Source organism: Hypanus sabinus, chromosome 13 (assembly GCF_030144855.1).
Source record: "Hypanus sabinus isolate sHypSab1 chromosome 13, sHypSab1.hap1, whole genome shotgun sequence".
Lineage (NCBI taxonomy): Eukaryota > Metazoa > Chordata > Chondrichthyes > Myliobatiformes > Dasyatidae > Hypanus > Hypanus sabinus.
This window is the reverse complement of record NC_082718.1, coordinates 53204156-53228721: the sequence shown is the minus strand read 5'-3', so window position 1 is coordinate 53228721 and position 24566 is coordinate 53204156. Positions and strand designations below refer to the sequence as shown.

The 24566-nt window shown below is 38.9% G+C and overlaps 1 protein-coding gene across 4 annotated transcripts in view; it reads right to left on the bottom strand.

Moving 5' to 3' along the window:
* Nucleotides 1–24566, bottom strand: part of aebp2 (AE binding protein 2) — a 76050-nt gene that overhangs the window by 43516 nt on the left and 7968 nt on the right. For all 4 annotated transcript variants that reach the window (XR_009515379.1, XM_059987635.1, XM_059987636.1 and 1 more), the window contains exons 2-5: nt 11566–11770; nt 5345–5452; nt 3153–3339; nt 1139–1263 (exon numbers count right to left, since the gene is read on the bottom strand). Coding sequence is in view for 3 of the 4 variants with exons in the window: in XM_059987635.1 (XP_059843618.1) it covers nt 1139–1263; nt 3153–3339; nt 5345–5452; nt 11566–11770 (625 nt within the window). In the remaining variant the exon portion in view is untranslated. The remainder of the gene's footprint in view (nt 1–1138; nt 1264–3152; nt 3340–5344; nt 5453–11565; nt 11771–24566) is intronic.

Sequence of the window (24566 nt, the reverse complement as noted above, 5' to 3'; positions counted from 1 at the left end):
TGACACCATGGCTCCCCTCTTTTGAGCCACAGCCATCTTGAGGCCCTCTCTGCCACATCGATGGTACTGCGGATGGTTCTCCTCTTCCTCTCTCCCTCGATGCCCAAATTGCTGAAGGCTCTGGCTAAGGAACGGGCTGCGAATCCCCTACAATCAACCTCCACTTGGAGACACCTTGCTCCCCATCCAGCTTGCTAGCAGTTGCTGTCCAGTCATGCTGTCTAGTATACATCAATTTGTAATCCACCATAGGGATTACAAAGGCATTCTGAATGAAGGCCAACTTACTCAAAAATTCTTCATGTATCAGAAATTTGCTGTATTGAAATGCTATGAATGATCCAATCAGGCAATTGTCTTTACGTCAGAACAGAAACTTTCCCCAGTTCTGATGAGAAGCCATTGCTCAAAATGGGTATACACTTTCTTGCCAGCTGCTACTGAACTTATTGAGAGGTTTAAACAATTTTCCTACTTAAACTTTTAGGCCCAATTTTATCCTTACCATGCGTGATTTTTCCCAGTGCAAAGGGAATGTGATAAATTGCTATTCCAGGGATGCACTGGGTAATTAAGAACCCTAAATGGCAAGTCCAAAAACAAATCAATATTTCATTTGGTCCTGATGAAGAGTCTTAGCCCAAAACATTGAATTTTAATTTCTTGCCACAGAGCTGCCTGACCTGTCAAATTCCTACAGCATTTTGTGTTTTGTGTGCAGCATCTGCAGAATCTCATATCAGTATTTCATTTTATAAATGTTACACTTAACAAAGGTTAACATAGAAAGCCAAAAGCTTAAAATTTTTGTGTCACTCAGGAACATGAGAGCATAAACAATTCTTTATACACTTTCCTGGACACGATTTTCAGAGCAATTGTTGCTAGTTTTCCAGAATGAAAACACCAGCATGCAACAACGTGTAGGGAAACAAAATGGCCAGGACAAGCACGGCCTTACAGATGTAGCTGTATCATTCTCGCCAATGAGCAGAATTGTCTCAATAACAAAGTCAAAATATTGTCTAAGCTTTCTAAAATCATGAGGCCATTTCCATTTATAGCTAAGCAAATGAATAGGATAATGAGCAGCAATAAATTACTTTAATAAATTATCTATTTGCAAATCTTTACTTACTGTGCTATGAAACACAACACTATGCCCATTTCCATGACTTTCAATATGGGTCGACAGATTAAAGCAGATGGCACGATGTCTTATGGCATCCATTGTTTGAGCATCAAAAAAGTCATGTGGTCGCGCTGTTAAAACAATATCAAAAAGGGACAGGTCACCAATACTGTAACTGGAATACTTGTCTAAAATTAAAGTTATGGTGAAATACAATGAAAATGTAAAAAAAATTAGAAAACTGGTCAATATTAAAGAATTCTACCACAAATTACAGATCACTACCTTCACAAGCTGTGCAAACATATTACCATACTGAAGGACACACAAGTCATTGCTTTGCTCAGGATGATGAAATGGAGTGCAAAACTGATTTTCAACATTAGTTACTGAGTTCATTTTATTTATTGAGTATTTATTGAGTAGCCCTCAAAACATTAATTCTCAAAACTCATTTTACTGCAGTCTCTTCAGCCCCACAAGCCAAGTGTAGCAACCTAAATTTATAAGCTTACAGCCATAGAAGGTTCAAATTTTTGCACATAATTTAACACATGAAAACACCAGATTTTTAATGAATGTTATAAACAATGGATTATAATGTGCCATTGTTTGCAAAAAAACATGCATGTCTGAAATTGTGGAAACCTGGGTGAACTAACTACAAAGCTTTCTGCATCACAGACAATAACTTGGTGTTACTTCATTTTCAGCAGTGTTCAGCTTCGTCATAGCATCAAAGTAGATATTTAGTCCATCCTTACTGCTCTAAGAAAGAGGCATCCCACTAACCTAACTCCCTATTTTTTTTTGTCCAGAACTCTACAAATATTTCCATTAGTACTTATGTCAACTAAGTTGGTTGAATATACTTCACTAGCTCTTCAGGCATTATATTCTCATTCACAATACACTGTGCAAAAAAACCTTTCTATTTTTAAATTGTTTTAACATCTGCCTTTGTGAATGGAAACAGTTCTTATCAATTACTCTATCAAAATCATGTTTAACATCTATTTAAAGTTTTCCCTTAACCTTTGCTTTTTGACGGAGTGGAATTCCAAATGTTCTACTCTCCCCATTCAGTAGAATCACAAACATTAGTACCATTCTGCCATATTTCTTTTACATCTTCCAAGGTCTTGATATATCACATTCAAGTTCCCAACCTCATTAAATGTTGGTCATATTGCTTCTGATATTCCTTGTGCAGAGTTTTATGAACAGTTTATCAAAATTTGAATCACTTCCAGTAACAGATGTTCTACTACTTCATTTGAGGAAGGATTTTAAAACATCCAGGTCTGTTTGTGCTATAAAGTTAATAATGTTAAAATTCCAATTTAGAATTGCCTGTCAAACACTATTTGGTGTACTTGGCCCAAGTATAGCGATCCTGATAAGCAAAAACTATATGACAGTTCTCAGATAAAGCTATGTTACTTTTATACCATTCCACAAGAAACTTAACTCACAAGACATGAAACAATGTAGAACTGTGTAGTGTGTTAACAGCTGGCTCACTTCTGAAGGCATTTAAATATGAACTATATAAAACGAGTCATAAATCTCATGCAAGCCAGAGGAAGACACCCACAAATCAGTAGTTTATAAAACAGAAGATTGAAATGAGCAGGGAAACAAACCATCCAACCAAGCATGTGCATATTCGATCTTTTTAGTTCTATCTGTTCCCAGCATTGAAGCATTCTAATAGAAAATGAATATCTCCTTCACCAGTCACTTCTCAAATCACTGGCAATATTATGCCCAAATGGCATTGTGTTGAGAAAACGTAAACTTCCATTGTTCATGACATCTAACCACAAAGAACAAAAGGCTTCCATCTTCAATTCAGGAAGTTTACCCACACAGTAACCCCTTCAGCTACAACCACCAATTCAGCAAGGCGTCAAATGCTGAATACAATAACGCAGCAAAGAACTGTATTGCAAACCACTAATAATGGTAAGAGTTTGAAAAATTGGCTCTTAGTTGCAGACAGGCTTGAAAAACTTACGTAATGAACGTCGTCGCTTATTTTTTAGCCTCCTTCGTTTATTCATTACTGCTTTAGAAGGGGACTCCTCTTTGACCTTCGGCTGATTAGTGACCTTTGCAGAGTTTTGTTGGCTAAAGTGAGTGGGGACATGCCGAGCAAGGCCACCTTGAGATGCAAAGCTAGCAGTGCAACCACCAACAACACACTAAAATAAAGTGAAAATACTTGTTAAGGAAACATTGTCACCACAAATTCTGTGCAAAATACTTAATTTTGAACAAATTAAACCATTAGCTAGAGAATATGAAGCGTTGAGCTTCACCCAATTATGACTTAAAATAAAAATCACTTCAGATGTTAAACAGTTAATTTAGATGAAATAGTTATGAAGCACATGTGCAAATTTTGAAGATACTAATTAGGCAACTGGGTGTTAATTCATATGCATGTAAACATCCACAAAATCAGTTTGTACTCAAGAAGTAACAAGTACGTTTCAAATCTAGCAAACAATTGGGTAGATTTTTTTTAATTGAATGCCCTGGTCTCAATTAGCAAGTGGGAAACATTAATTCTGGAAGAAAATATAAAGTATAGCTTTGTAGAGTGCTGACTGCTCAATGTTCCTGCAGAACATAATCAAGGGAGAGGATAAACATATAATGGATTTCTAAGGCTACCATACAGATTGACAAGGTGACAAGGATATAAACTGATAAGATACAAGAATTTGTATGGTCAGACTTATTCTATTGGGATTGTGAAAAACGATGAAATCACAATCTGTAGACGATGTAAGACTCTGTCCCCTGGTAAGGCAATCTAGAATAATTGGGTAAAGATCTAAAAATTAGACAAGCTATACAGCAATGCAATCTAGAAACATGATCATGCAAATACTAAACAAAATCTGCAACCCACTCTAATCAAAACCTGTGACCTACGGGGTCAAAGAGAATTGTCATTTAAAAATATCATGAAGTGATTTGAAGCAATATTGAAATGTGCACTGGTCAGAGAATGCAGAGGAGCTGAAAAGAACCCTGACTCTTATGGAAAAAGGCAGGCAGTAATATCAGTTTTGCCTATTCAATAGCAAAATGTGATGAGAGGGCTTGATTTGTTGAAATCTGAACCAGTGACATCAGCCGGCCTGATCGGTTTCAGCTACCGTGCATTTAGGCTTCTTTTTCTGCTTCCGGCTTCAATAATAGCTTAACAGTTTGGTTTTAACAGAAACAATAAAAGCAAACAGATGTTTTGACTTCAGAGTTGTAGGGATATTAATGAAGTCTGTTGACAATTTTTACAACTAACTTAACCATACACTTTTAAACCATTATCCATACTACTGGAGAACACTGATAAAATAGATAAAATTCCAGTAAAATCTGACTGGTCATGATTCTAATTTATGATAAGCTTCATTCCAGGGATCTGTTTTTTTTAAAAATGTCATGTCAACTTCTCATTTAAGAATGTTAATAATCCACTAGGATCTAATCTTCAACTGAAGAGTATCTGGTGAAACAACGTGCAGCATAAAAACCTTATAATTAACTTCGTGCCTTTCATAATAACATGATGTTCCAGAAACAGTTTTGGTTGGCTGTAGTTGTCAACTTTTCATTTCAATACATGACAATGCAATTCAGCTTGAAACATGACCAGAAAAGAGAAAAAAAAATTAAGATCCTAACAATAGATCTTGCACTCTCTGTCAAGGACAAGTCCATTTAAATATCACACTGTCCCATACCATTTGGCTTAGCTTTTTATACATTTTCAAGTTTCCTGACCTGAAGCTCCTATGTGGGTAGATCACATGCAGCCCAAACAGGAGTTTAGCCAGAAGTATCACATGGAGTTTTACAACATCCTCAAATATACTCACCAGCATAATTCAGCCACTTGGCCCATTGAGTCTGCTCTGCCATTTCTCTCTCAGCACCAATCTCCTACCTTCTCCCCATATCCCTGACTAATCAAGAATCCAGCAACCTCTGTCTTAACATTATGATCTGCATATTTATTCAAAAGGAACAATTAAACCTAATATTATTTGCTGAGTTAAAGGTTAGCCTTTTGGAATCTCTAAGGGTTCATCAATGTGCAAACACATACAGGACTTTTGGTTCAGCCTCAGGAAAATAAATGATTGTTGCAATGCATTGTGAAAAGGTAGAATATGCACAGGTTTTCAGACCTACCTTAAATGGCTTGTCTCCGCTGTGTGTGAGCATGTGCCTCTGCAACCAGCTCTGACTAGTAGATGGTGTGTTGTACACTTTGCACCCTTTCCATAGGCAAACAAATACCTGAAAAACAAATTTACAATGTTTGAAACATTGTTTGAAAGATTCAAGGAACATGCCTTTTATGCATTTTAGCAAAATGAAAAAGGATGTTAATCCTCAGTAAAGAAACATCTTTTTATCATTACCATAGCACCCCAATCATTACAAAATAAAATGTAATCTCTCCAGTCTTTGGTCACAATAAGCTTTGAAACCCTAAAAAAGTCAATTCTTCCACTGAAGTTGACTTATTACTTCCAAAGGAAAAGGCGGAGCTCAGGAGGGATAATGGCGCCTAATGGCGGCTCCTTTGCTTGCAACTTTGGAAACAGCTCTATTTCTACCTTTAATATCTTTATTTTTCCCCTTTCAGGGTTCTTTTGAAGACCCTGACCTGAGTTACACACAGGCTTCGGTTCTTTGAAGGAATGGGACCTGGTCTTGGGATTCCACAACTGGCCGATATTCAAAATGCCAAGGGTTTGGTCTGAGAATCTCGATCACGGTCAGAAACCTGAGGTCTCAGGGCTCTGGAGATGGGCAGCTCGAGGGTCGTTGTCACGGTAGGAGATTCGTGTGTCGTCGAGGAGGCTGGAAAATCTTTCACTGTAGGCCCGAAGACCCAAGGTCTTTGCAACCTTCGGACACAGAGCTCGTAAAAAGCGAGAGACGGACTTTTAACATCATAAACCAGCGGGTTGCTGTTATGTCTCCCACTCGCTGTAAAAATGCCAGGGAGAGAGAGAACCTGTGGGTTATCGAATTTTGGATGAAATGTGAAGCCTTTGGGGTCAGTTTGGTCTGTGTCTTTGCTATTGCTCAGATCGTGCTTGTGTTCGGTAGCAGGTGCGCTTTTTGTTGCCAGTGGGGGGAGTGGGAATTGTTGCTCACTGCCGCTTACACACGGGAGGGGGAGCTTTGGGTTTCTCATGTTTAACTGTCATTCATTCTTTGGGGTACTTCTCTGTTTTCATGGATGTTTGCGAAAAAAGCATTTCATGATGTATATCATATACATTTCTCTGACATTAAATTTGACCTCTGAACATTCAAAACTAAACATCTAACATTTTATATATAATCAAATGAGTGGCCTTTTAAAATATTTTTATCATTACAAATACAAATTTAGAGATTTTAGATAACTAAATTAAAATTTCCCACACACTCAATGCTAATTAATTTTACAGAGGACCTTAGCAAATTGTACTTAGGTTGTACAGCAAGGTAAAATCATGTCAGACAGGGTCACTTCAGATAAGCATTGAAGAACCTATTATCCAAGGCTCTAAATGAGAGTCACTTAAATACTGAACGAACACTTTGAATAACCAAGCTCAAATTTCAGTACGTACATTAGATATTTTAAAGCAAATTATTATACATTAAAGCTGGATGACAGATATAAAAACAGAAGAATTCAGGTTGAATACTCTTTCCACAAACTTGCCAAGGAAATTTATCTCACTACTCTAGATGAGAAACAAAGATGCTGCAGACTCAAGCAGTGAAGATTTCAAAGCCAGCACAAAATTTCTACCAGGATTAGTTATAGAACGAGGTCAAATAGCACTGACAAAATGCATACTGACCATTGTCATTGATGAAATTTATAAAGGCAGAATCAATGGACTATTGGGTAAATAATTCCTCAACATTTTCAGTGTGAATAATAAACAAGATGGACAAAATTTCAAATCACTTCAAATCTCAAAAGTATTTAATCAATTATATAGTCCAAGCAAAGAAACAACCAAAAGTTAAAAGGAAGCCTACAGACACTATGCTTACAGACAACCATAATGAAACTAATATGGAATCACAAGGGATGAAAGGTAGAAATAAACTACAAAAAAAAAGAGATTTTATGACATACAAGTGATATAAAGGTTTAGGGCCTTCGTATCTGCTTGTATTAAGAAAGTCATAAATTTGGAATGACTGACTTATAGATGACAATATCCTTAGGTTTAAAGAACAATGTTAATATCAGTACTATGCATTATTGATGCTGAAACTAAGAAATGCAGACTCATTTGTGGAAATATGAAATCAATTAAAATGAAAGACACCTTTGTAATACTTAGGCAATTCATTTGTAAATTGCGCAGGGAAAAATATCTTTAGCTATCCTTAAGAACTGGGGTGAAGGAAAAAAAAGATTGAATTTCAAATAAAATTTTACCATGGAATAATGTAGTTTTATTGGCAAGCAACAGTAATAATCTAACTACTCTGTAAATTTGACTGAGCAAGCAAAAAACATCTGCTCGTGGAATTCAGCAAACCAGGGAAATGGACAGTTAATGTTTCCTTGTACAGTTGCTGCCTGACCTGCTGAGGTAGTTCAGAAGCTCATTTTGCTCCAGATTTCAATATATGCAGTCTTGTCTCTGTCTGAGTGAACGAGGCTGACCTTTGATAAAGTGTCACTCTAGCAATTCAAAAGCCAAAAGTTTGATGTGAAACACTGCATTTGAAGCAATTTGTATTCAATCTGAACAGATAGACAACAGCTGATCCTTCACAATTTAGCCATTTCCAATCTGTACAAGAATAATAACACATCATGTTGGTGTTAGAAAGCACCAAATGATTAATTAAATTTTTTTTGCTATCCCCTGTTCCTCCAGAATAAATTTGGCAGTCACTCAAATTCTGTGTTTTTGTTTTTAAAAAATTAGAACTAACTCCGTCAAGTACACACAAGACTACCCATAGCTTTGTACCAATAAAAAAAATCTCAAATGAAGCTGCAGGACAACAAATGTGAGTAATGGATGGACAGGCATTCATTCTAGGCTAGGATTAAGTATTCATTGAGCATAACACAGCTGACTTCTCTCCTATGTTTCCGACTCTACACAATTTGATGTGCTTCTTGCCCTTCCCACCCCCCCCCCCCCCCCAATCGTCCACCATTTGACTGCAGAAATCCTGATGGTCTTGCATCATGAGTTGAGAATCTGGACAAGGGGGTGAGTATTCCGTTGGAGCTGGGACCAAAGGTGCTTGCATATTTCCCAATTCCTTTAAACTTAACATGTTAATTGGAAATTTTATATTATTCCTTAAACATGTAAAAAGGGTGAAAATCTGCTGATCTAACCAGATCTACAAAAGTTCCAAGAATGATGGATTATCAGACTTTTACTGTACAAAATTCTCTAATTATCAACCATCACAATTAAATACTTAAACTCAATTTCAGACCAACTTGATAACCCTCAAGTTTTATTTTCCCCCTCACTCATGTTTTGCTTGTTCACCAGAGCCTTTGCAAAATTCTTTCTTCCATAGTATTGTTCTATTATGCTAGAACACAAATACCAGAGAAATGCAAAATCCATTCAATTTACAATTAAAAACATGAAAAGAAATTCAAACTACAAGGTGCATTAGAAACAATAGGCTTTTTGAGCCCATTCCAAAATACAGCAACATGGTTGGCCACCTATACTATCCATACTTCCCAAGTACCCATTGATGCCTTTAATGTCCAAAGATTTTTCCACCTCCTCAAATATATTCACTTTGCTGTCATAGCACCACATAAAGTTATCTTCATCCCAGTCTTTTTATTAGGAATCCTAAGATTATCAACTCTGGTTCTCAGCACTCCAGCTAAGTGAAAACTCTCTCCTCTCATCCAGTTTGCCTAACCTCATTAGAATTGTGCACCTTTCAATTAGAACCTATCCTTCCCCATTTTTCTGAATCTCTAACAAAGGAAAAACACGGCAACTTAATGTTTCATATGGTAGTCCCACCAACACTTTATTACCTTCAAGGCACGTGAAGAGATTGAAACTACACACAATTCTCTAGTAAGAGTCTCACCAAGACCTTGTAAATTTAAGCAATACATCTTTGTTTCATACAAAAGTCCCTTGTCATGAAGGCCTCCATTTGATTTGCAACCTGAACTGCCTACTGCACTGGAATGTTTGTATTCACTGACCAACACATAAAAACACTTTCTCTGTATATCAACATTTCCCAATTGAACATTATTTAAGTGACTTCTCTGTTTCACTATTGAAGTACTATCCACATTTATCTGCAGTGTACTATGCTTTTCACTAATTGCACAATTAATGAAGTCACCTCAAATACTATGCATCCACTTCACAATCCCACCTGGTTTATAAAAACTTAAAATATTAGTGCTCCCTCAACTGAAATCACTGCTACCAATGCTAGCACATCTAAGGAACTAATAAACATTAAAGGCAGCAGGAAACAAACATAAAACCAAAATGTAAATATCCTCATATTACCTTACTGTTTTAACTAGGAGGATCCACTTCACCAGTACATTTAAGATCAGTGTTCTCTCCAGATACAAACCACATTTGAATACATTTATGAATGATTGAAAAGCACCCCAAGCATACAATTGAAATATACATTAACTATCAGTACATGTTAAATTTACACAACACTTAATATTAAACATATTTAAACTATGCTGTATCAAAAATATTTCAAGGAGTTCAACTTTGCCAAAACAATCAGAAAATTAATCCTTCATTGTTATTTATTTTTAAATTCAACAAACAATAACCAGTTTTTAGGGGAAACCATTTATAACTCAGTTGCCAGTTGATACAAGACAGTGTGCCACAAGTAACAAGTGACACATCTAAGTATTTAGCCTGCAGTAATGTGAATTACTTGTAACTGTAATGCAAACAATTATACCATTATCTGCATCAGCCCCACATATCCAGAAACCAAGTAACTTCCAAATGCCATACCTACAAGAGGATTAAGGCTCGGTGCCCTGTGGTGAATGACTTGCCATCTGACTCTCCAAAGGCTTTTTACCACCTATAAAGGGACAAGTCATGAACTGCTTGCCTGTTTGTATTTCCCTGACACTCAAGCAGCTTCTGTCTATGCAGGCATATCAAGATATATATTCCAGGGAAGGAAATTTTCAAATTAATACAAATTGGTAAAACATCTTGATTAAGTTACTGAGCTTCAAAGAAATTTTGGCAGTTAATTTTGTCTGTGTGGGCAGCTACAACTTAAAAGACCGCAACCAGAAACTAGTTAAGTAGCTCGGAAAAAAAAATAGGTTATGGAAAGAAAGCAAGAGCAAATAGCATTTACACAAACATCAATTTATAACCATAATTTTAAATGAAATAGCATGCAATATTAAACAAGATAAATCTAAAATACTGCAGCATTACATTGGAGAGTTACAGTATGGACAAGAAGCTATTAAAAGAATTAAGTGTTGTAACAATTTTTAATTACTATTCTAAGTATTTAAGTTATCAAATCCACTACAGCTCTGATGAAGAACAGTGAAGTATGTTTCATTCACTGCTCCATAAAGACTTTCAATAGTGTACCATGCAGCAAATGTTCAACTTCACACTCCATAATCAGCACAAGTAAATAGGAAACCAGATTCATATTGTTTTACAACATGTTTTCTATATGGACAACTACATTTAGAAAGTGGGATGGAACAGTAGGATAAAAAGTGAAAAACAGTGAATAGGGAGAATGAATAGAAAAACATCAGACATTTAGTAGCTCAGTGGACGACTAATGACACTGTACAAACACAGACTTCAGTTTGAAACTAATGGCACAAAATTTGGAAAGGTTATATGAAAGAAGTATTGTGAAAGATTACTTGAAGTTTAATCTTTTAGTTTGATTAATGAGATGATATTCTTACAAGGGCATTACACATCCCACATAGAGCATGCTGTTGACTAACTCCATGACACATGGCTGCAGAGCTCTAAAATATATGTTTTCCCGTGCAGGGAAAGGGGAGGATAAAGAAAGTAGACACAGCAATATCAGTGCCTTGGTTAATTGCTTAATAACTGAAAAATTTTAAGCAATCAATTTGGCCAAGATTTCATTCGCAGATGTAAAATATCAAATCAGCAATAAGAATGAGAACCAATTATCATTAACATAATTTCTTCTGAAACATCCAGATTGAAGAATATAGCAATTTATACTAAAGAACATAGTTGGCGTCAAAATTGACTTCGAGAAAAGATTTCAAGCAACCCCTACTAAACCTTATAATGAGCCAATTATTACATTTTGATACTTAGCTATCCGAATGCATAGGAATAAGGAGAAAAACAGACCCCTCCACGTTGCCCATCCACATGAATTGAACGGATGTGATCTGCCAAATCTGGACTGGAGCAGAAACTGGTCTGGCATTGGTCCCAGCAGCAGTTGTAAGTGATATTTTTTCCTGAAGTAGTGCTTCCATGACCGTTTATCAGCGCAGGAGTAGAGCGTCCACTGGAGATAGTACTGTCCATATCCATTAAGGTGCTGCTGATACTTTGAAAAGAAAGCAGTATTTTTAATAATATTGCAAGGTAATCAAATCTATAATGCAAAATGTAATAATCAATTTATTTCCCCTTTCTTTGGGATATCTCCTTTGATTAAACTATACTAAGCTAAACTGAACACTGTGGGTTTCTGGAAAACAGAACAACCTCAAAAGAATTGAATTAGTAAAACCCTGTTAAAAACACAGCACATCAAACAGCATCTATGGAGAGGAATAATCAACATTTCAGGCTGACACCCTGCATTGGGACTCAAACCTTACAGAGCTGATGATGGATGGGTCTTGGCCTGAAATATCAACTGTTTATTCCTCTCCAACAGAAGGTATTCGACCTGCTTAGTTCCTGAAGCATTTTGTGTATATCAATACCAGGAAAACTAAAATACAAAAGTCAAACTTGTGAACCAACATAAACCAACACTAAGATGAACCAAAGCATTCTGTGTAATTCTTAATCTCCACGTAGATGAAGTATTCAGATTACATCGAAGGTTCACAGTATATTCTGGTTTAGCTGTTTTCTGAACACTTTCATTAAGTCCATTAGCACACATCTATAGTTCCAGATGTTTTTCCATTCTCTACACCAACACTATTCTCCTGGAATTTGAGGAAATGCATCTAATCTTTTAAAGCAGCTTTGTGATGTATTTGATGAAACCCATGCAACTAATCATGCATGTTTTTTCCCCACTCTATAGTTAATGCCAGACATGCACATCCCCAACCCACAGCTCATTTCTTCTTTTATCCCATTCACGATTCTCGACTTACTGTTAATCTTTGAATTAATGACTCCTATAATCTACCCCATATTTTTTTTTTAAATCTCTTTCCCATCTGTGTCTTTGGATTTAAACTTTATTACATCTGAAATGCTAACTGTTTCTTTCTCCACAGATGATACCTTGGTAGAGTTTGAATACATCACTACACAAGGTACCAGATGTAAAATAAGCAGATGCTGATACATCTGCAATTGTAACTCTTGCGTCCTTTTACTCTATCACACACCCATGTTTAATAATTTACTTAATAATTGATACAATAATACTCAACATGATGCTTACTGAATGATAAATAGTTCAGAGTATCCTGTTGTAACTATAAAAGTTCCAAGTGCAACAGCTATTTGAAAAAAATCAAAATACATTTGTCACAAATCTGTTTTATTTGCTGAATATCTAATTCAGTACAGCAATATACACCAATTACAATTGCGGCTGAAAATCAGTGCATTTCCACACTCCCCCAACTTTAATAAACTAGTCCCTTGCATGGCCCTATTAACTGCATTTTGATAGTGGACATGAAGTACAGTAGAGAATATACAACTGAAGCAGCAGGTACATCTACAAAGTAAAATAAAAATGATCATTTGAGAAATTAGAAACTTCAACACATTTCATCATGCACTTTAGGAGCACTAACCCACGTAAATTTCAGAGTTTACAATGCAGGGCAGTACACACCAATGAAATCTAAGTGTCCCAATGGCATTTTATTACTGATTCCTGGAATTGTCCTCATCTATGTCACCCATATAAATATTGCTGCAAGAATAGCAAATCACAGCAAGGGGTGGCCATCTGTGAGGCTCAAGTCTGGCATGTGATGGAGAACTTCCCACTTGCCTGAATGAAAGCCGTATCAGCAATATTCAGTGAACATGACACCAATCAGAACAAAGCAGCTAGCTTGTTCAGTATCTCACATATCATTCAAAACCCATGTACAGTATATAACTTGTTTTACAAGCTACAATGTAGTTGCTTACACAGGCTACTTCAATGCATCTCTCACATTGATGACCCAAGGGCTAAGGCAATGGACACATGGGAAACCAACACTTGTAGTTTCCCCATACGTAGCACAATCTCCTCCTATGGAATTATATAATAGACCCAACCCAAATTCTACAAATCTCTACTCTACAAACTTGAGCAGTCACTGGAAGGATTCCAACAATTTAAAGTGGCAGTTCACCACCTTTTTCCCCAATGATAATTAGGGATGAACAATAAATACTTGCTGCTCTCATGTTGCCCACATCTCCAAAAATAAATTACAGATTCAAGCAATTACTCAATGAGTTAGCTGGCAGTTTCTTTTTTAAAACTAAAATGATTATACAAGCACCCTTCCAAACTAAATGTGTGCAAAATAGTTTCAATTAAAGGCAGCTATGATACATTCATAACTTCCTTAAAAATTCTAGGATGGAAACTCAAGCCCTGCGAACATAACACTTTAGCAGCTTATTTTGTTGACATTTGCTCTGGCTGGTCTCCATGGTCAATTTGATTTACTCAAGTTGTCCAGCACATTATCTTCTGTAATTGTACTGGATCGATTTGTACAACACAGCTTCTTGCCACCTTAATTGCAATTTTTAACAACTGCGACAATGGGTTTCCTGCGGAGTCCAGTAGGGACAGGTTATCTTAGTCTCATTACTTAATCTCAAACCGTTTTCCTGGTGTCCTACAGATAGTTGAAAGTCAATACATTTGACAGCACCTCCCAATCTGCCCCCACGTTACGGAATTCAGGTTACAGATATTCATCCTTGTGGAATTGATAAAAATCACAACCCAGCTGCAGTACTTATTGTTACTGCTGAGAGAAAAATCATCCCATAAGAACACAGTTCCACTTATAACATGGAATTCATGGGAATTAGAGCTTCAAATTTTAGAACATGATACAGAGAATTTTCTATGAATGACCCTCTATACAGGTGTCAATTCATTCAAACAAATCAAGTCAAGAAGGTTCTTTGGGCAATGGCAAGCTAAGGAAACTATTTTGATTTCAAATGCAATATCATGGTGTAAGTAATTTCTTTCTTCCAAAAAATATTCAAAATTGAGCTTGAAGACAGCTAAATATATAGATATGACAGCATGGGAGTTGATGCAATTCTTGAACTCAGTTTCATACTAACTCTGGAATTTAAATCCAGAACTTATATGCCAAATCATAAAACAATTTACAATCTAATCAGGCTCCAACTCCTACATTGTCTGATAAGTGTTCAGAATGTATACAAATGGAATTTTTATTTGTATCCAAGAAACTACACTCTTTGGTTGTAACACATCTGATTCTTATATTTTCTTCAAATAAAAAAAAACAGAACAGTTCTACCCTGGCAAGAAGTCTCTAGCTGCGCACGTGATCTATGCCTGATTTCATCTTGTACACCTTAATCTTAATTAAAACTTTGAATGGGAGTAATTGAATACTGTAGCAATGTGCTACACACAGCGCTGAAATAACGACACGCAGTTGGTAAGTCATTTCGAGACTAGTTTATTCAAACTTCGCGGTGCTGGCATTTAATCCCTAGCGCCTGCCCTCTCCGGGCGGAAAAGACGTCAGGGGTGCATTACCAAAGTCTCTCCCCGCGCGCTGGCCATTTGTGAGCCGGTTAGCCAGCGCAGAAAGTGGGTCGCCACATAACCCACCTCTCCCCCCCCCCCCCAGAACCGGCGATACACCCCCCAATGTTCACAGTCTGGATCAGCATCTGTTTGGGAGGTCTGCCTCTGCACCGCGGTGCCTGAACCTCGACCAGCTACGCCAAGTCTACATGCGCTGGTTTGAGTCAGTCCACCGTGAAAACCTCCTCTCTCCCCCCAATGTCCAGAACATACGTGGACCCATTGTTGTTGATCACCTTGAACGGCCCCTCATAAGGCTGCTGTAGCGGTGCCCGGTGTCCACCCCTTTGTGAAAACACAAACTTGCAGCTCTGCAGGTCTTTGGGTACATGGGTCGGGGTCTGTCCGTGCTGTGAAGTCGGTACGGGGGTCAGGTTGCCCAGCCTTTCGCGTAATCTGTCCAGGACTGCTGCAGGTTCTTCCTCTTGCCCCCTTGGGGCTAGTATGAACTCTCCCGGGACAGCCAGGGGTGCGCCGTACACCAACTCGGCCAACGAGGCATGCAGATCCTCTTTGGGCGCTGTGCGAATTCCAAGCAGAACCCAGGGAAGCTCGTCCACCCAGTTAGGTCCTCTCAGGCGGGCCATGAGAGCCGACTTCAAGTGATGGTGGAAGCGTTCCACTAGTCTGTTTGACTGTGGGTGGTAGGCAGTAATGTGGTGTAGCTGTGTTCCCAACAGGCTGGTCACAGCCGACCACAGGCTGGAGGTGAACTGGGCGCCTCTGTTGGATATCCACACGAATGTGGTCAAACCTCCGGTGGATGGGTTCGAACTGCTGAGGCGGGGCTTTAGTGTGCCGCTGCATCTTGGCTGTTTGGCACTACGCGCACGTTCTGGCCCATTCACTGACCTGCTTGCGAAGTCCATGCCACGCGAACTTGCTGGAGACCAGCCGGACAGTTGTCCTGATAGATGGGTGCACCGAACCGTGTATGGAATCAAAATCTTGCCGCCTCCAGGCTGCCGGGACAATGGGGTAAGGTTGGCCGGTAGCCACGTCGCACAGGAGGGTCCTATCACCTGGGCCTACGAGAAAGTCCTGCAGCTGCAAACCCGAGATTGCGGTCCTGTAGCTGGGCATCTCATCGTCTGCCTGCTGCGCCTCTGCCAGTGCTGCACAGTCCACCCCCAGGGACAGGGCCTGGACAGCTGGGTCTGGGCCAGGATCCTGGTGAATTCGTTGCTCGACAGGATGATGGAGTCCAGGTGTGGGGCCGGCAACTTGGCTTCACCCAACCCAACTGGAAAGTCTCGATATGTACCAGTCTTTTCCCTTGCAAGTTGACCAGCAGGCTGTGAGCTCGCAAGAAGTCCGCCTCCAGGAGTGGTTGGGCCATGGCGGCCAGTGTGAAGTCCCACGTGAAACAGCTGGCGCCGAACTGCAGCTGCACTTTGCAGGTGCCATAGGTCTGTATCGTGCTGCCGTTTGCTGCCCTCAGGCTGGGTCCTGGCTTCCTATTGCGGGTGTCGTACCCCGTCAGGGGCAAGACGCTGATTTCTGCTCCGGTGTCGACCAAGAAGCTGCATCCCGACTGTTTGTCCCAGACGTACAAGAGGCTGCCCTGGTGGCCAGCGGCCATAGTCATTAGCAGCAGCTGGCCCTTGCAGGGCGGACGACAACGGCGGGCTTTTGTGCCCCACCACTGGTGGTAGAAACACCACCGTTCACTGGCCTCCTCACTCCTGCCTCTGCGTTGTGTGCTGGTCCTGCTGGGCCTGGTCCGCTGTTGGGCACGTGGCCTGGTAATCTGTCCGACAGACGCCACACTCTCCCTCTTGGCTTTCCACAGCACGTCTGCCCGGGCTGCCACATTCCGGGGGTCGCCGAAATCTGCGTCGGCCAGCAGCAGATGCATGTCCTCAGGCAGTTGCTCTAGGAACGCTTGCTCGACCATGAGGCAGGGTTTGTGTCAGTCAGCCAGGGCCAGCATCTTGTTCATCAATGCTGACGGCAGTCTGCCTCCTAAACCGTCCAGGTGAAGCAGGCGGGCACCCCGCTCACGCCGGGAGCGGCCAAAGGTCCCAATGAGCAGCGCTTTGAATGCTTCATATTTGCCTTCTTCCGGGGGCGACTGTATGAAATCCGCAACCTGGGCAGCCTGGAACTGGGCTTCTGCTTGGCTAAACCACACGCGTGGTCGCAGCGTCCAGAAAGTCAGCAGTTTTAGTGAAACTGCGTGAACAGATGAAGAGTCTGCCATCCTTGGTCCAAATCCCGTTTGGACTGTTGGGGTCACCAATGTAGTGGTGTGCTACACACAGCGCTGAAATAATGACACGCAGTTGGTAAGTTGTTTCGAGACTAGTTTATTCAAACTTCACGGTGCTGGCATTTAATCCCTAGCGCCCGCCCTCTCCGGGCGGAAATGACGTCAGAGGTGCATTACCAAAGTCTCCCCCCGCACGCTAGCTATTTGAGAGCCGGTTCGCCTGCACAGAAAGTGGGTCGCTAGAATGCTATGAATAACGTGCAATCTAATCAGAAACTTGCAACTAGAACCATGAACCAACAATTCCCCACCTCCTGCTGCTTAATGTGTCTACACTGTGAAAGTCCTTCATGCTTCTTTTCAGGAGGTTGCTGCACTTACAAATCAATTGAGTTCTTAAATAGCCACAAAGTAAAAGTCTTGTCATTGACAGTGTCAAGTACACTTAACAATAGAATAATGATTAAAATTGTCATTGAATTGTAGCACATAGTGAGCAAAACTATGTTGACACATTCTTCTGAGAACTGTTGTAGCACAACTTGTGTCATTTAAAAAAAACCCTTTTCACAATTTCTAATTCTGAAGGCTTCTAATTGGTCAAAAAGCAGCAGCACTTAAGACCATGCAGACCAGTCTTGCTAGTAACTAGCCAAGCAACTCCGCTGCAAATTAGATGGTGTTCAATTAAATGAAATGTATATTGTTGCTTTTCAGGTACTGTGGTAAAAAAAATGCAAATGCTGAATGAAAGGGAAGAAAAAGGAAATCCAATTTAATTATGGTCACACACAAAATGGGTGGTCAGGCCAGGCAGCATCTATAGGGAGAAGCGCTGTCAACATTTCGGGCCGAGACCCTTCGTCAGGACTAAGGGTTTTGGCCTGAAACGTCAACAGCGCTTCTCCCTATAGATGCTGCCTGGCCTGCTGTGTTCCACCAGCATTTTGTTTGCGTTGCTTGAAGTTCCAGCATCTGCAGATTTCCTCGTGTTTGCCTTAATTATGGACAGCCAGGTTAAACTATCATACAAGGTAATTAAAAAATGATTCTCCTTATCATTAAAGAAAATGAAGCAGCAATTAAGCCAAATACACACAGAATCTTGGATAGACTGTAAGAAGTCTAGTTTGGGTACAAAATTTTTTTTACAGAATGGAAGAACTGAAGAATTTGCTGAATGACATCATTTCACTAATTTTAAGATCCTGCCACCCCTCAATCACCAGGCTGTGCAGTAGGCATTCTGGTTTAGAAACATTTGCCAAGATAATAACATTAACTCTTGGTAAAGACCAGCAGACTATCAACTAACACCCTCCTTACAAAATAAAATGCACTTTTGCAAATAGGTGAACTAAAAGAAACAATTTCCTTTCTGGCGTATTGTAATTATTCTGCTGATACTATAAGGGATATACTGGGTCACAAACATGTCAACCTTAATGAACCAGAAACAAAGGAAAATGTGCTGGCACACAAGGATTGTGGAATGATAATAAATCAGCTTCTTTTAAGTTGTAGTTACAGGTACATATCAAATCAATGATACTTAGTAAACATTGTGCACAAAGATACAAAGAGTAGTAAATTGTAGGAGGGCCGAGATGGCCTGTTTCCGTGCTGTGATTGTTATATGGTTAAAAGTGACTGAAAGAATCACAAAATTTGAAAAAAAAGTCAATTAAAAAAGTGAATTTAGAGGCAACCCACGCCACCTAGCAAATAGACCACATCATGATTTTCTACGACATGAAGCAGTTATTTACATATTCATAAGAAATGGGAGTTTTAAAACATTGATTATTTTTTCCCCACAAATTCTACATGATAAATGTTATCCAACTTAGAATCAGGTTTAATATCACTGGCATACGTTGTGAAATATGTTGTTTTTGCAGTATATTTTTGGGTACTTGCGACGACAAATTTCTCCAACATGATTGGCCGTAAAAGGGGCATCATCCATACACATAACTGCAGCGAGACCAGTATTTGCACAGTATCTGAACAGCAATGAACAGGTTTCAATACAACTGACAATATGTAAAAGCAGTCATTACCTGTAAGGTTTGATTCAAACTGAGTAGTTGCTCACTTTGAATTGTGTGGATGCAAGAGATGCTGAATGGCTATTCTTCAAACTAGTTAGGCTAATCCATTGAACTAGTTATCAGCTATTTGCACAGATAAATTCTACTTTGCCTTGTAGCAGCAGGTTGGCAAATTTGGCACTTTTACTTCATCTATGTCACTATTTTGCAGGTGTTACCCATGCTACAAGCCAAATATAAAGCTGCAGGATTTAGTAACACGAGCTGACAGGAAAGTGAGTTTCTACACCAAGTCTCAAGAGTTCCTGTTGATGTTCCCAGCAGTTTACAGATTCAACCCAGAGCATTCACTGAATGGCTTGGGACAATACATCGCCTTTTTTTTAGTTAATTCTGTATTTTTTCCTAACTGATTCCATTTCCAAGTCAGTAACTTAAGCTCTGACTTCTAACAATGCCAAAAGAAATGTGGAAATGGTTAATGAAAGCAAGTGGGGCAAGATAGTACAAGAATGTCACCATTAAGACTGGTAACAAATAAATTCAGTCGCAAAGTTTAGTGGAACATGAAATGCCTGCATAAAAATTTCAATTATTCAAATTTTCAGTACCTCTTTCATGTCTTTCCATTATAGTCACAATGAAAGCAATGAAGCAGAATACCTGATTTGTCATTTGATACTGAAAATGGTTACAAATCACAAAATAAATTTGATTAATTTAGTAAACCAATGCTGTGTCCAGAAAGATTCTTAGAACCTAGCTTGGTAGATGTTTTAACAGAAAGGACAGGGTAACAATTAAACTTTCAAAACTAATTCTAGAATATAGAATCTTGCTTAAATACAAGTCAAAAATTTTTTTGAAACTACTTGTATAATACAATCACAAAAAATTACCAGTCATCTTCTGCCTGTTCAAACCTATTTACTGATAGCAACAATTCAAACAAAACAAACATCAGATTTTTACCAGTACTCTGTTACTCACTGAAATCACAAATCCAACCAGCATTTTCAAAATCTTCAATATTTCACAAGAACAGTTCTAGCAATCCGCCTTAGGCAATGTTACACAAAGACCAATACAAAACTTAAAACATTTTCCTGAGTTGGTTTTTAATTTGCAATTGTGTGATAAGCTTAAAGCTTGCATATAAACAGCATCAAGAAACTGGGCAGAGTGGTAAAGCTAAGACAGCGATAATCTCAAATCACTGGAGAACAGGGTTCAATCCTGATCTCAGCTGCTGTGTGGAATTTACACTGCGTGGTGCTGCTCCAATTTTTTTTTAAAGTAAGTGAGGGCTGTTCAGTTAAATGGCTAATGTAGAATGCCCCGAGTGCATAGATGAGATGTACAATCAGCTGGGGGGTTGGGGGGGTGGAGAGATAAGAATGTGGAGAGAATAAAAATGAACTGGCACAAGAGTAATGGTCAGCACTGATTGCATGGGCTGAAGAGCTCATTTCTGTGATATACGACTCCATAACCAGTTACTCTGTTCCTTCAGAAACTTGCTTTTCAAGAAAAATATTAATTAAAATAAATTTCAAGAAAGGGACAGTCTTTGATAACTGAACAGTGACGTTTGTCCATTTAAATTTGGATACATTTTCTCCTCAAAAACTGCACAATTTTCTGCCATTTCTACCAAACAAGCATTCTGGTACTACAATATAAACTTTTATAAGCATGAAGTCTTATTGCAGATTTAAGCTATGATAAAATGAAAATTGTTAATCCCATGGAAAGTTTTATTTTTCTGCCATTTGATTTAAAACTGATTATAAAATTTCTTGGCTCTGACAGCACAAAACTCAATATGGCCTCCTCAATCTGACTAGTTACAATAAGAAATGCCAGAAAAGCCACAGCTCAGGGAATAGAATCATCAAGAGGAATATTCTTTCACATCCTTCAAATCATGACACATGTTCATCCAGAAATAATGCTAAGCTAGATATGATCTGCTTAATAGACCAGGATCTGCAGAGTGCGATGAGACCAAGAGACAATTTCTCCTTCTAAAAAACATCTATGGCTTTGTCTGAAATGAGAAATTTTCTGTTTTATGTATCTTTGGAATTCTCTTGGTTTAGACAATGCTGTCCAAGCACATTTTTGGACACCATGGGATTGGGTGATAGCACAACAGACTCATAAGATCGGCCATGATCTTACCAAGCAACAAAAGTAGGCATGACTAGCATCATAGCCTACAGTACAAAACTATCAAACCATAACACTATAAAGGTGGACCAGCATTAAGGTCAGAAAGGATACAAGGGTACTGCCAGGCTAAAGACTTGCAGTTACAAGGCAAGTCCAGTTAGGGCAGTTGATGTCATCTTTTTAAACAAAAAGGAGACAAGGACTAATTTGACTGATGTATGTGAAATCGCATAAAAGGTCCAGAGAGTCAGTGTAGTCAATACCAGAGAACAAAGGCAAGTTAACTGGTAATTTAAGAGGGTAGTTGAACTAAGACAATTTGATTTACTCTAATCAACAAAAAGTCAGGTCTGAAATTTGCTCCTGCAAAGTGTTGGGAGGAAGAAACCCCAAGGAGAACCCCGAATGAGCAAAGATAAAGTCTGAGGGAAGAATGATCATATCAAAATAAAACTTCTGGGAAGCATGGGACTTGCTGAACTGCAATTTTAAGTACTGATGTAGACCATTCAGTGTTGGGTCACCTGACAGCTTCGGCATCCAGCATTTACTAGTGGCACAGGGGACATCAAGCATGCACCTCTGCTGATCTTCAGATTATTTTAGATGGTACTAAAAAGTCCTCACTACAGTGCTGAATGACCATGGGGTTAATCACCTAAGCGGGAAGACTTACATTTGAATTGATTTTGCTACCCACACACAAAACGCTGGAGGAACTCTGAGGTTAGACAGCCTCTATTGAGCAATGAGCCTCAGCTATCTGCAACTCCAATACTGCTGACAAGCTGACACAGGAATTATCAAATAGCCAGGCAAGCCTTGGGTCCAACAGACCTCCAGAAGGACTGTCTCTCTAATTCAGCATTCGTTCATCCTGGTCTTAACACCAAGCTTGCTTAAAAAAATGTAAAGCTCCAAATTGGCACACAAATTCTGCTGCTTCACTGTTTAGTCAACTTGTTCGTCTGTTCACAACTTTCTGATGCACTGGATGAAAATGCTATTCCTCCTCGGGCTAGTCATCTAGCTATGAATAAACACGGTCTAAAAAAAAAGTAGTTCTACTCCTCACATTCAAATGACCATATTCACAAATTTTAAGCTGCATTACTTTCTCAGTTCTGGTTTGATTCCATGATGCAATATTCTCTGCTTGGGACATACCTTAAAAGATCCTGTTATCCCAGTTAATAAAGCCCAAAAGCAGTACAGAGGAAAAGTGGAAAGGAAGAGCATCAATTAAATCACAACATCTAATTGCAATAAACAATAAATGTTCATTGTCTGGAAACAAATATCACTTAACAGAAAACAAGATCAGGAGGTACCCTTATAACCTTGAAAGTCATGGGAAGGTTGAGAGAGTAGTTAAAGCACAAACTGCCAGGACTCAAAAAAAGGGTACAAAAACAGGTAACTTAATTTGCATAAACCACTGTTAAGACCATGACTTGAGTACTGCATTATAAACCTGCTCATCCACTCAGCTATATTTTTTAATTTAGAGATACAGCATGAAACAGGCCCTTCCTGCCCAACAAGCTGCACCGCCCAGCAACACCCCTGTATTTAATCCTAGCTTAATCACAGGATAATTTACAATCGCCAATTAACTTACTACTGGTGTGAAGATCCTGGCAAGGATACAGAAAATATTTTCTAGTATGATTCCAGGACAGAAAAATTCCTGCTATGGGAGAACTAGAGTTCTAGTTGGAGCAGGAAAGATTTGAGATATTTACGACTGCTCACTTGGTTTAATAACAAAGAAAAACTGTTCCAAGATTCAAAGACCAGAAGACAGAGATTTGAAATTTTGGCATGAGAGATAAAAGCAACACAAAAGAAAAACATACATAGTATAGACAATAATGAACACTATCTGTCAAGGGTACAGGGAGAGTATCAAATCAGGTCTTTCAAAGAAAATATATATGAATAGGAATGAGTAATTTGCAGAGCAATTGAGGGGGAGAAAATGGGAGTTCAAGGGAATTATTTATGAGATTGTTGCTCTTGGAGCTGGCAAGGGTTTGTTGAACAAAATGGCCACTTCCCTAATAACCTTATTATTCTAAACAGTGGATGCCTTATCCCAAGACCAATTTGAAATTCTCACAAAGGAAATTTGTTCAGTATCTACGCTTAATCCTTCCAAGCCTTATTTCAGTGACATCCTCAATCCACTGAATGCCAATGAGAATAGCCCAATCCTACTCAATCTTTCTAAATCAATCTTCTCAATCCAGGGTCGTACCCACTGGGGAAAAGTTATCACTTCACTACTTCCATGCATATCGATCAATGGACAGGGAAAGCTGTTGCAACAGTAAAACATTTTCTATCTTGTAAACAATCTTTTAGTGAAATGCTAGCTCAAGTTTCAATTTTTACATATGTATTTAATGAGATGCGGTGCAGAATAGGCCCTTCTAGCCATGCTGCCCAGCAACCCTCAATTTAAACCGAGCATCACAGGACAATTTACCTGCCAATTAACCTACCAACTGGCATGGTTTTGGACTATAGGAAGAAACTAGAGAATGCAAGGAAAACCCACACAGTCACGGAATACTACAGACAGACCACACGTTATGAAGAGACCAGAACTGCTCTACCCATATTTATTTCATATCCCCCCCCCATTATCTATCTGCTAATTATTAAATATTATCTCTTCACAATATGATTAAGTAGTAGACATGATTAAAGCCAAATATTATCTCTTCACAATATGATTAAGTAGTAGACATGATTAAAGTTCCTCAGAACCATCGTTTTAAAAACTTCTGTTGACTAATACCAATTTACTAACTTGCGTTTGAATGAGAAGAAAATATGGGGGAGCATATGCTATTTTAGCATATTATATTATATTATTATAGCATTT